The 12288-nt window shown below is 39.8% G+C and overlaps 1 protein-coding gene across 1 annotated transcript; it reads left to right on the forward strand.

The window, feature by feature from the left end:
• Positions 1-1345: 1345 nt before the first annotated feature.
• LOC113171995 (noelin-3-like) lies at positions 1346-10841 on the forward strand. The gene is made up of 6 exons (XM_026374749.1): positions 1346-1446; positions 4509-4652; positions 5929-6084; positions 6656-6875; positions 7795-7901; positions 9144-10841. The coding sequence occupies exons 1-6, from the start codon at positions 1378-1380 to the stop codon at positions 9819-9821; spliced, it is 1374 nt and encodes a 457-aa protein (XP_026230534.1). The 5' UTR covers positions 1346-1377; the 3' UTR covers positions 9822-10841.
• Positions 10842-12288: the final 1447 nt, after the last annotated feature.

Genomic DNA, 12288 nt, shown 5'->3' on the forward strand with positions numbered 1-12288 from the left:
ATTGTTTCAGTAATATGACTGATAAATCTTTTAATTACTCTAAATGGTAAAGTGAGTGTTTTACTCACTGAACGGGGTCAGTTCTCTAGAAATACACCCTAAACACACACTGTATCTATGTATTCACAATGCTTTTTATCTGTCAGGGTTTTCAAATATCCACCTTTGTGCTGCTGGCTTTTTGGAGCTTTGTAGCAGGTCTCTGCTCATTATCGCTCTGTCCGGTGGGTAGATTTATGGTTGGTTTACGCTCCATGATTACACAGCATTGTTTCTGGCCGCAGGAGTCAGTTTTTAGTGAAAAAGATCTAAAAAACCCCACTGCACACTATCTGCTCATCATCAAACAGGCTGGAAAACATAGTGGAATCGTTAGCAGCCAGATATTTTCCCACAGACGTACCAAAGAAATCAGGGTCAAAACACTGGAATACTGTGTTCAAATTTATGGAATTTATAGAATTTATCTAAATGTTTTCTTCTCAGAAACACTTGTATAACTTACTATTTAACATAACAAATCTTGGATTATAAAAATAAAAGCTAGTTAAAGTTACAGATGAATAATAATTCAGTTTTTTATATGCATATACATTGTACACTAAAATAGATTTTGGGTCAGTTACGTTGATTTATAATATTAAATTAAAATTTTTAATTGTATTTATTTTTTTCTTTTACATCTGTTTTATTGTTTGTTTTGTCTTTTTTTTATGGCATAAATGAACCTCCATACACAGCATTAGAGACATTAATGTGATACGACCATTTAATGTGCACGGTTTGATTGATCTGATAGAAAAACAACAGCAACACTACATTTCTTTGCAAGCTCTCGTTCACTGATCTTCTGTAGGTAGAAACAGGCTGCGCTGCATTTTGCCTGCTGCCATCATAAGATGCTCTCAGGCGCCTGCCTTCTTATTTCCCAGTGAATACTGCCAGCTGCAACTTTTTGTCGCCGCACAGCTGCCGGTGGTTCCTCCTCTCACACATCACAAGCTGGATTCATTAAAAGTCGAGAGAGGCAACAGGATGATGTCATATCCGTGAAGAAGGGACCCTGTTACCTACACGCAGCTCGGATTTTTTGCTGCATGCGTGCCCACAAACTTTTCCCCCTTCCGCGCAGTGATTACGTTTCTTCCCCCCCCCTGCAGCCCACATGGCATGCATGCGTAACGGGGACGAGTGGATGGATGTGCTCCCCTCCTCTCCAGGAAGCAGCCGTTTTATCCAACGCGTAGTGGACGTGGTTTTGCGAGCTCACGGGCAGAAAGTTGCGTGATTTCTTTCTTTCTTTTTTTTTTTTTTTTTTTTTTTTTTTTTGTTTTTGGAGGAGGCGGTGGAGGAGGAAACAGAGAAGCAGCCGACAGAATGTGGTCGCTGTCCGTGGTCCTGAACCCGCTGCTGTTCCTGCTGTTGTTCGGATACTGCCCTTCAGTGGTGAGTTCCCCTTATCGCTGCCTCTCTATTTCTCTATTTCTCTATTTCCCACAATAGACTTAACTTCAGCAAGAGCTTAACGTGTCATGTCGTGTTAGTGATGTAAAGTTCAGGTGTTTGGGGATGTCTTTAATCTGGGTGGAGCACTGCTCAGCCACACAGATATGACTCACATCAGTTTTGTGCCTTTATTGCTTATTTGTCTGATTCGGATCTGTTGCAACTGTCGAGTGTCAGCAGCAACTCACAGCAAAAAAAAAAAAAAACTGGAAAAAGAAATGTTAAGATTCAAATAACTGTATTAAAATGCTGAATTTAAAGTAGTGGTGGAAGAAGAGACACCCTGGCAGCACTCTTGTTTATTGCCTACATCAACCATATTGATCCTGGAGTATTGCCAGGTATATAACTCACTTTTAAAAGGAGAGTTCAATCATTGTAAATAAAAAAAAAACGCTGTGAATTGTATAAAATCTCCTCAAAGGCAAAAGAAGTAGCGCTGAAAATCTTGATATGGGCAAATGTTCTGTCATACGCTGTAAAAAAGACTCCAACTGAAATGATTTGTTAGACTCTGTTTTCTTTCTCATGCTATTCCTGTGTTTTCTTGAAACGTATCATAGTAAATGCATCCTGCCATCTGAAGCTGCTGAAAAGGGAATGATTTTGAGAGCATTACCACAAATTAGGTGGAGCAGCTTGCAGATCACCAAGCCATTTGGACAAGAACAATGGTCGATTAGGTTCATCCCACCCATGCAGAATACAATCCCTGTGCCAGTGTCTTGATTGCAAATTAGTGTCCTTATACAGTATCACCTTGTCATGATAGAAAGTAGTGTGCAGAATCAATGTTTCATCTGTCCTGAAAAACAGGAAATGCTTACATTGCCTAAGTCAATACTCAAAACTGTATTCAGATCTGTCTGAAAGTCGAAACAAAAGAGGAAGCAGCTGTCGGGATTATTTAATGAGAGAAAAAATAAATCTTTGTGCAGACTTACTCACAAAAAGCCTAGTTGGAGAGTGCATCTGGCTTGGCTGAGCTACAGATTCATTTTAATATGAGGAAATGTGCAAGTGACAAGAGGGGAAAGGATGTGCGTCACTTGAGAGAGAGAGAGAGAGGGAGAGAGAGAGGGTAGAAAGACTATTTTAACAGATTAGTGAATCCGACTTCTTTTAGGAGCTTTTCAAAGGAAAGTAAGAAAAAGAAGAGCTGAGGATGTTTTTCTCCCTCTTTCATCCCATTCAGCTATGATGCCATGAGAGAGAGGCAGATTCCAGTTACAGTCATGGTTCACCGTGCCATCCCGTCTCGCTAATCATTTTGTAAACTGTTAATGTAGCACATGTGACTCCCAGATAGTCCAGTGCTATATTGCTTTTACCTTTGCTGCTTCTCACTGTGGTTGTATTATTTAGGAAATACGTGCTAAGCATAAGATTTTTTTTTTTTAAGAGTTGAAAGGAAAGATGATTATATTCTACATTCATGTTTTTTTCAAATCTAATAATCATATCAGGATCAGCTTAACATCAGTACATCAAAAGAATAAGCTTTAATTCCTAGATCACAAAGTTTACAAGCAGCCAAGAGAAAAGTGGACAAATGCTGGTGCTTCAGTGCTTTGATAATACCTGAAACAATTTCTGAACAATCTGATAATGGCGACATAAGAGAGATGTGCTGGGAAAAGAATAAAAGCTCAGGAGATGGATAGTGTAGAAGGATTTCTTCTTTTTTTTTTTTACTTCAAGATTAGAGCATATGAAAGTGAAAAGATGATATGGCAGAGGAGTCGGGAGGGAGGGGGGGGGGGGGGGGACCAACACAGCAATAAAGTAAATCAAATTCTGCATTGCAAAATAACTATGAATGGTTTGGGCAATCATTTTATTCCTAAAACACACGACTTCTTTTTAGCAGCAGTGCAATATAAACAGACATCACTACAGTTTACCTGCAGAAACACAGCCTCTCTGCAAGTGAAAATGACGAGTCAAAGCCTGCTCTTTCTCCTTAGCGTGACGTCTCCGCCTGCTCAGAGGGGACATGATCTTTCATGGCTGATTCAAAACAATCTTAAAACCGCTCGAGCTGACAGGAAAGGATGAATGGGAGAGGGGAAAGGATGTCTGCACCGTGAACAGGACGCGTCGCTTCTTCATCCACAAACTACTTCAAAGGCTGCTGGATGCCAAAGCTCACATGTTTCACGTGTTTTTCTCACGCTAGATTGAGTTTTAGAACGCTAAATAAAATCCAAATAACAGTTGGTTGTCTGCCAAAGAGGCTCGCACTGTACTGTAGACACGTTTACCATCTGCAGTCAAAGTTTGCTGGTATTTGACTGGAGGCGTGTGTTCATTTCCCAGACTCCCAGTAAACAGCAGTATTATTTGAACACTGATGCTGTTTTTGTGTGTGTGTGTGTGTGATAGGTATCAACTTTTCCGACACTTTCATCAATATCTGCAGCAAAACTACTTTCTACTGTGTACACTCTGACAGTAGTTTATGGTTTTGCATTAAAATATGCTGCATTGGCTTATGATGCATAACTTTATGTTCTTTAGACTTTATAGTCTGGTGCTGTAGAGCATATTGAATGTAATAAAGAATGGGAATAGCTCCCACAAATCGGGTTTATCTGCGTCTCCCAGCAGGACTTTCACTTAAGGTATTGGAAGGCCTAGTGAGGAGAAACAGAGGAATTTCAGCACGCAGGTTATTCATCAAGGCCAGGAAACACTATTTATTGTTGAAGAGGAAATTCACTAGAGACTCTATACTGTGAGTGGAGGAATATCTTACAGCAAAAGCACTTTGTTCTTTCAAAGCCCAGACTTTTTATAAGCCCGTGGAATTGCTTGGTGTCAAAGCTGCATGGGCACAAGGCACCACAATGGATGACCCATGAGGAAAAAATAAGAAAACAATACAGCCGTGCGCTGCAATTTCATAATGGTGATATGATCAGTGTTTAATTTCGTTTGTGCATCTGTCTCTAGATGTGTGTTCTGTGTGTTTACGGCCGTGCCTGTGTTTCTGTATGCAGACCATCAGGCCAAAGGAAGGGTGGCAGGTGTACAGCTCAGCTCAGGATGCAGACGGGCGTTGTATCTGCACAGTGGTGGCACCTGAACAGAATCTGTGCTCCAGAGATGCCAAAGGCAGACAGCTCCGCCAGCTCCTGGAGAAGGTGTGCCCACACAGCCACACACGTTTCTGTTTACCTGGCAACACACACAAACACACACACTCACTCTGTAACAGGCAGTCACTGTAAGCAACCAGCGCACCTACATTCCTATGGATAGATCACATTGATTTCAATCATTATTCATACATCTTTGTTGCCCTAATCCTTAGAGAGATTGCATCAGCCAGGTCCATAACCCTATTTTCCACTTCTACATATATTACATGGATGACATCAGCGGAATAGCTGCTTGTGAACAGCAGACTACTCTCCATCTCACCTTAACAGAACTGGAGTGCCCCCATTTTTTATTGTTATTTATTTATTTTGCAACAAACCATTTGCGACTATTGCTTAGTTTTGGAGTATTATCAGGCTTTGAGCATTTGATTGGTGTCATTTCTGCCAGAAAATAGAATATCCTCCGTTTTCTGAGATACAATCATGCATTTTTTTAAGTAAAAGCATTCACTTTGAATCGGTGTTTTTAAGTTTCTCAGCCAATGAACTGACGGAGAAACGGCATTTAAATTAAAATTTGTATTTCTTTACCACCATGACGGTTTTTTTTTTAAATATTATCTACAAACAAACAGCATGGCACTGAAGTTACTTTCCTTCATTAGCGAGCCAAATAATGAACCATTGCTCTGCCCCACATTTTAATGTTATATGCCAAAGGGTGCTCTCCGTCATTCACTGGGGCCTTTGACACTAATGTACTAAGTTGCTTCAGGGCTTCAGTGAGGCAATTTCAGGATCCCTCTGCCAGAACCAGAGAAGTATGCAGAACACAATGCGTGAGTGTTGTGCCACTTTGCTAGTCACGTGTTGGCTGGTTACAAATACAGCCAAAGAAAGATGAAAGAAAAGGGCCGTATTTCTTCTTGTTCGAATGACCTATAAACCTAGTCAGCTTTTGTTAAATCAGAGTGGCACTGTGTCAAATATCTGCTCTGAAATACACTGTCCCACATGACAGGTTCCATAGCTTATCCATGGCCTTTAAATAAGTTGTCCTTATTTGCAAATTGTAACTAAAAAAGTGAAATATATCTTTAAAAAGAGAAACAAAACAATGAATGTAAATTTCAAAGAAAGCTCTATTTGACTCGGATGGTTCAAAGACAGTCACACTGGAGGTCAGATTGTTGATGTTACTTAGTTAGGAAGTTAGGACGTTGCAGGTTACTGGGAAACGTCTGAACATGGAAGACATTTTAATCTTGTGTTGGACGGGAAAATCAATGCTGCACTGTTTCATTCTTCTCAAAAGGTGCAGAACATGTCACAGTCAATCGAGGTGCTGAACCTGCGGACGCAGAGGGACTTTCAGTACATCATGAGAATGGAGAGCCAGATCAAAGGCCTGCGGTCAAAGTTCCGGCAGATTGAATCGGACAGAAAGACGCTCGTCAACAAAAACTTTCAGGTATGCTTTTGTTTGATGTTTGAGACATCACAGGAGCACCAAGGAAAGGATCTCTTCTAAAGATACCTGAGGAGCATCTGAACTGATCAACTTTAATTCCAGATGAGATCAATGCAGGACTACCACTGCCCAGCCAAGGGCAAGATTGTCTTAAAAGCTACACAGTGTTTGGAGAAAGCACCCAGCATAGATACTGAAGACTTTCAGTGACTACACTGATCTTGATGGTCAGTTAACCACTAGTCATACAGGATCATATTGATACCATGGAGTATACAGGTGTCCATATACATAACACTGGTATATAACTCACATTATATGGCCCTGGCACTTACAGAACTGAAAGTCAGATACTGATTCTATGGATTTTCTTACACTGAAAACCAGGAGGGAGGGGATAATATGCTTAAGCTTTCTTGACTGATATATTCTGCCTCAGATAAAGCTGTTACCCTATTACTTTAAAGCATCCTGCGATTGCTGCACTGAATACAAGCTCAATTGTTCTGCCACATTGAGAGACGTATTAGGAGAGGCGCTTTTGCAGTGATGTGTTCTTGGTGATTTCTAGGAGCTAAAAGGAAAGATGGAGTCCCTGCAGCCGCTGATCCCTGTCCTAGAGCAGTACAAGACAGACGCCAAGCTCATCTCCCAGTTCAAAGAGGAGATCAGAAACCTGTCTGGTGTGTTGATGGGCATCCAGGAAGAGATGGGCGCCTATGACTACGAGGAGCTGCAGCAGAGGGTGCTAAACCTGGAAAATCGTCTGCGCAACTGCATGAGCAAACTTAGTAAGTGCAGTGCAGGACAAGCTCACCCAAGCACGGTGACCTTAGCTTGTTCTGTGGCAACGGGATGATGGGCAGCTACCAGAAGATTGGTATTTTACAGACAGAGCAAAGCTGCTAATGGAGGCAGCAATAATGTTAATGGATTGAGAAAACATCTATTTGCAGAGCCACAGCTTTCCAAGCTAAATGTAAATGTTGGTAACATCATAAAGCTTTGCACTCTGGCTGCAAAGTGAAAAGTGCAATGAGTTTATTTTATACATATATTTATATATTTACTCTTTCTTCTTCCTTCCACTTCCTTTTTTGCCATTTGCTGTTGTTTAACTGATCTAATAAGATAAATTCGGCCTTCACAGCAGATTTACATCTGATAAAGGTTTGCATTACTAAAGCTCCATTATGCCAGGTCTGCCAGGTTATGAACACTGACAGGGACTGTCAGAGCCATCATGAAGAACTAACACGTGGATGCTAATGGGATGTAGCTTGAAATCTGTCCGAGCTCGAGATGATTGCTTAAACATTTACCGTGCATGGGTTTTGATTGATTGGGTAAAATAGCAGTTAAATACTTACGTGCAAGTGATATCCTACTGTCATTTGGCACAATTAAAGTGTCTGGAAAGATGAATTAAGTGCTGTGCAAGTACTTCAAATATTAAACTGTGAGGGATAAATGTTCACCCGGCTTAACTAGGTGAGAAGGGGTTGTATTGTGGTGGTGTCTCTGATTATTCGCTCTGTTTTTCTATAGCAGCAGAGAAAGCATGTGGCTACTCCTGCCCAATTTAGGATCTCCAGTTCTTCATAATGTATTTATTCCAGTTTTAACATCATAACATTAGCTGTGGTTTTATCATGTGGAGCGAGAGATATGTGTTCTGTATGTGACCAGAGCCGTGTGATATGTTCACAGCATGCGGCAAGCTAATGAAGATCACTGGTCCGCTGACAGTGAAAACCTCAGGAACCCGATTTGGGGCCTGGATGACCGACCCACAGGCGTCTCCCAAAAACAACAGGGTGAGCCCAGTTGATGTGCTTTTTCTTTATGTTGCTATTCTCAGTAGCAACACGGAGCAGTTTAATAATTTACATACAACCGCTTCCCTCCTGTTGTTTAGGGGGAAGAGATGCTGCTGAATTACAACACCACATTCACTGAACTGTTTTTTTTTTTTTATATTGCTGAGTTCAAATGTGAAACATGATGTCATTTGCTGGACTTTTTATGTTTGTGAAAGAGTTTGAATTCTTATTCCACTTACTGGAGAGTCTGCAGCAAGTTGTTTGCTGCTTGGCACAGAAGCTTCATCTTAGTGATTCACTGAATGATTACAAGCCAATATGTAAACCACAGGATGGCTGCAACTTTGTCAATTATCCAATGTGCTGGAGACACATTAGTTGTCTGCAATTGAAGGATGCTGCATCTTTAAATCAGTTCAAAATAAATGTTCGACAAACTGTTATGAAAAGTGAAAAACTAGCACAGTAACTAAAGTGGAGGCAAACAAATGAGGACAGCACTGTGCAGTTCTGAAGTGCATCCAGGCTTGTTTAATAAAACAGAAAAGCCTATAAATGCTAGATGTTATAATAGTATAGTATATTTCACTGTATGCATTTGCATTTATAATATAATAGATCCACTCACCCACTCAGTGAAGGCTTTTAACACCTTTTTATGTATTCTATCGGTCTTCTTCCTCTTCTTTTTCCCTGCTGTATGCTGACCCCACGTTCTTTGGCATGTTATCGCAACTCATTACTGATATAAACAGATACAAATAGGTATAGGAACTTTTTATGAATGGTCTATTGAATAAAGTCTTATTCTGTAGCGCTGCTCGTCAGCAAAAACTCCTCAATGGATTTTAAACTCCTTAGTAAACATTAAAAACCTGTAGAAATCACTGTTCAGATGCAGTTTTCTGGGATTAAAAAGCCCAAAGAACTCTTTTTGAGCTGGTTTCCTTCTTTCAGTCTCAGTTTGACCTTATCAATAGCTATAAAAGACAATAACAGTCCATCACTGAATGTTTGGACTTTGAGAAACATTTGTGTATTTATATATCTAAGGTTATGGAGCTCCTGGGTTCTGTTTCCTCCACTTTCTTCGAGCATGCATTGTCACGATGTCACGACATTTTTTTTGTTTTTCACATGGTCAGGCTGTTATTAACGATTCTTGTAAATGTACAGCTGCCTTACACCAACCACCCACTCACAGAAGTGTTCATGTCTGTGCTTATTTGTCCCCAGGTCTGGTACATGGACAGCTACACCAACAACAAGATAGTAAAAGAATATAAATCCATCGCTGATTTTGTGGCAGGAGTCGAGTCGAGAACCTACAACCTTCCCTTCAAATGGGCTGGAACCAACCATGTGGTGTATAACGGCTCTCTGTATTACAACAAGATGCAGAGCAACATCATCGTGAGGTACAGCTTCGAGACAGGCCGTGTGGTGACACAGAGGGCTCTGGAGTTGGCAGGCTTCCACAACGTGTACCCCTACACCTGGGGAGGCTTTTCAGACATCGACCTGATGGCGGATGAACTGGGCCTGTGGGCCGTGTACGCAACCAACCAGAACGCTGGAAACATTGTTATTAGCCAGCTGAACCCGGACACGCTCCAGATCCTCAACACGTGGAACACAGAATACTCAAAGAGGAACGCCGGCGAGTCTTTTATGATCTGTGGAACGCTCTACATCACTAACTCCCATCTGACCGGTGCCAAGGTCTACTACGCCTACTCCACTAAAACCTCCACATACGAGTATACAGACATTCCCTTTCACAACCAGTACTTCCACATGTCTATGTTGGACTACAACGCCAGGGACCGCGCCCTTTATGGCTGGAACAACGGCCACCAGGTCCTGTTCAACGTTACACTTTTCCACATCATTAAGACCGAGGACGACTCTTAAAGGGGAGAACATGTTCTACACTTGAAAGAAATCATGAAAAAATAGATGGTTTCACCTGAATGTTCAAATGAATTTAATTTATTTGTTAATTTATTTGATTTCTCTGAATAGTTGTGTGGATTTTATACATGTGAATCTAACGACATCTAGCTTTTTCCCATAATTTCATATGAAGAGTTGTTATAATTCATTGAGATATTCTCGATTTGGAAATGTGAAACTTTCTCTATAAAAATAAAAGAACTGACAGCACATATGAAAATGAAAACATGACATTTTGACTAAATAATGGCACTTTTACAACTAGCAACTTTTCGAAATAATGAACAATGAGCAACCAACAATTTCTGCAGTTTCTTTTATTTCTCCAAAGTAAAAGCTTTTCCCTAAATGAAGTCTTCATATTTATAATATTTTTCTCATTCAGCATTGCATTTATTCATGCCTTTTAAATAATTCATATTTTGACTGTGTTCGCTAATTCTTCATTTTGTTTCCATTCTTTCCTTGCCATTTATTCCCCATCCTCTGATAATTTATTCCTGCCTTTCACTGCCTCCACTTAACTTTCAATTTGTCTGTACTTTTCCTTTCAAAGATTTTTCCACTTCACCTTGTGCAAGACAAGGAGAAGTGTGGCGAACCATAATGCACCTGTACAGTTACCATACTTGGCTTTTTTTGTGTATGAATATTCTCTGTCATCCAGGTCATAGGGTATCTGCAAGAACGAAGTCAAAATACTTCAGCAAAGAGCAAATCTGGTTAGTACTTTGACATATTAGCTTTTTTGTAACTTCAGCAACAGTTTGTATGCCTTCTTCGGTGCAGTGCGTTCTGTAAGAAGAAGGATAACAGCTCTCATGCATGAATGTTGGCTATCCTAAAAGCATTTCTACTGTTACTGTATATCTGTGTATTTTGTATTTGCACAGCATCTCATTCTCCGCCTCTCTAACTATAACAGTGGTAAAAAGTTTCATTTATACAGGCAGCAGTAGATAACTTTAATAAGCAGTCATGTGTGTAAATGATAACACGTAACCAAAATAAAAGTATTGTTTTCATTAAAGCGGCTTTTATTGGTTTTCTTAGGATGACACGTTCACACCGTCCTGCAACCTAAAGGAAACAATGAAATGCATCAAATGTGAGGTACAGTTGCTCTTTAATTTAATGTGACATCGCTTTAAACACTGTGGGTGTAATAATGCTTTATCCTTGATATGGACAGACATTTCTTCTTATTTTCTGCACCATCATCACTGTAACTCTTCGTCAGAGCTTTTATCGTGTAAAGAGATTTCCTGTTGACATTGAACTTCATTCAGAAAAAAGAAAATGTTACTCAGCCTCTCAGAGTTGTCCTATGAAAACTACAGAATGCAAATTAAAGTGTGCTAACATGAGACATGAAATTCGTCCATTCACTCCAAAACAAATATGTCTGTACTGCAGTGCTGTTTAATGTATAATGGGGTGGTCTGGAAAGAGTAGAGTGGATTGAGAATAGTGAAAAATGGTGGCATTCGTAAGCCAGAAAGCATTTGTTGAACTAATTATGAACAATTTATATGCTTGTGTTAATATAATACCAATATGATGCTGTCACACAAATGAATCTTTACTGAAATTTTTTTTTTTTTTTAATGAAATGAAAACTAGACTTGAATATTATTGCAGCTGAGGTTCAAAACTATCTACAATTGTGACATGAATACAGATGATACTGGGGGTCAGAAGTGCATGAAATTAGCTATTCCAGTTTTCTTTAAACAGATGACATTGTGTGGTGTGATAGTCTAAATTGTACTTTACATAAATTTAGTACAAATTTCTATTAATTTCGGTGTCACACAGATCTGACTGACCTGATAATACTGTCTGTGGATAAACACATTGTTACCTCTGTTAATCCACTAAAATGTTGTGGAGACAAAGTGAATCTATCTCACATCTTAATTAACAAAAGATGAAGAGATTGAAAGGAACCCACTGGTAAACAGTGGGATTCTATCACTGTACAAATCTTTTTACAGTAAAAATATACAAGTTTCCAAACCATTTAAAATACCAGTGAGACCTAAAATCAATCTTTCCTTCCAAGGTAATTATATTGTGAACTGTGACTTGTGGCGAGGCATGTGATTAATAATAAGATAGTGACTTGTGCAAACCAGAGGAGACAGCATGAAAAACAAACCAACAACACTGATGAACTGAATCTTAGGACTTCAAACGCACACAGCTTGTTATGATTCACACATTTTGCAGTACAGTTGACTCATTAGGGAGCTTTTCTCTGACAAGGTGTGATTACACAGTATGTGTCAGACGACCTTGACGATTTACTGTATCATTCTCGCAGTAAGTGACCGTAGTCTACACACATTTACAAGTATATACAGTACACTTACAGGACACACTGATATCCAGCGTGAGAGTACTGACAACCCACAGCTCAATC

This window comes from Anabas testudineus, chromosome 17 (genome assembly GCF_900324465.2).
Source record: "Anabas testudineus chromosome 17, fAnaTes1.2, whole genome shotgun sequence".
NCBI classification, from domain to species: Eukaryota; Metazoa; Chordata; class Actinopteri; order Anabantiformes; family Anabantidae; genus Anabas; species Anabas testudineus.

Coding starts and splice junctions, on each gene's coding strand:
- LOC113171995 (XM_026374749.1), top strand. CDS start 1,378: ATGTGGTCGCTGTCCGTGGTCCTGAACCCGCTGCTGTTCCTGCTGTTG. Junction 1,447..4,508: donor TCGGATACTGCCCTTCAGTG/GTGAGTTCCCCT, acceptor TTCTGTATGCAG/ACCATCAGGCCAAAGGAAGG. Junction 7,902..9,143: donor CGTCTCCCAAAAACAACAGG/GTGAGCCCAGTT, acceptor ATTTGTCCCCAG/GTCTGGTACATGGACAGCTA.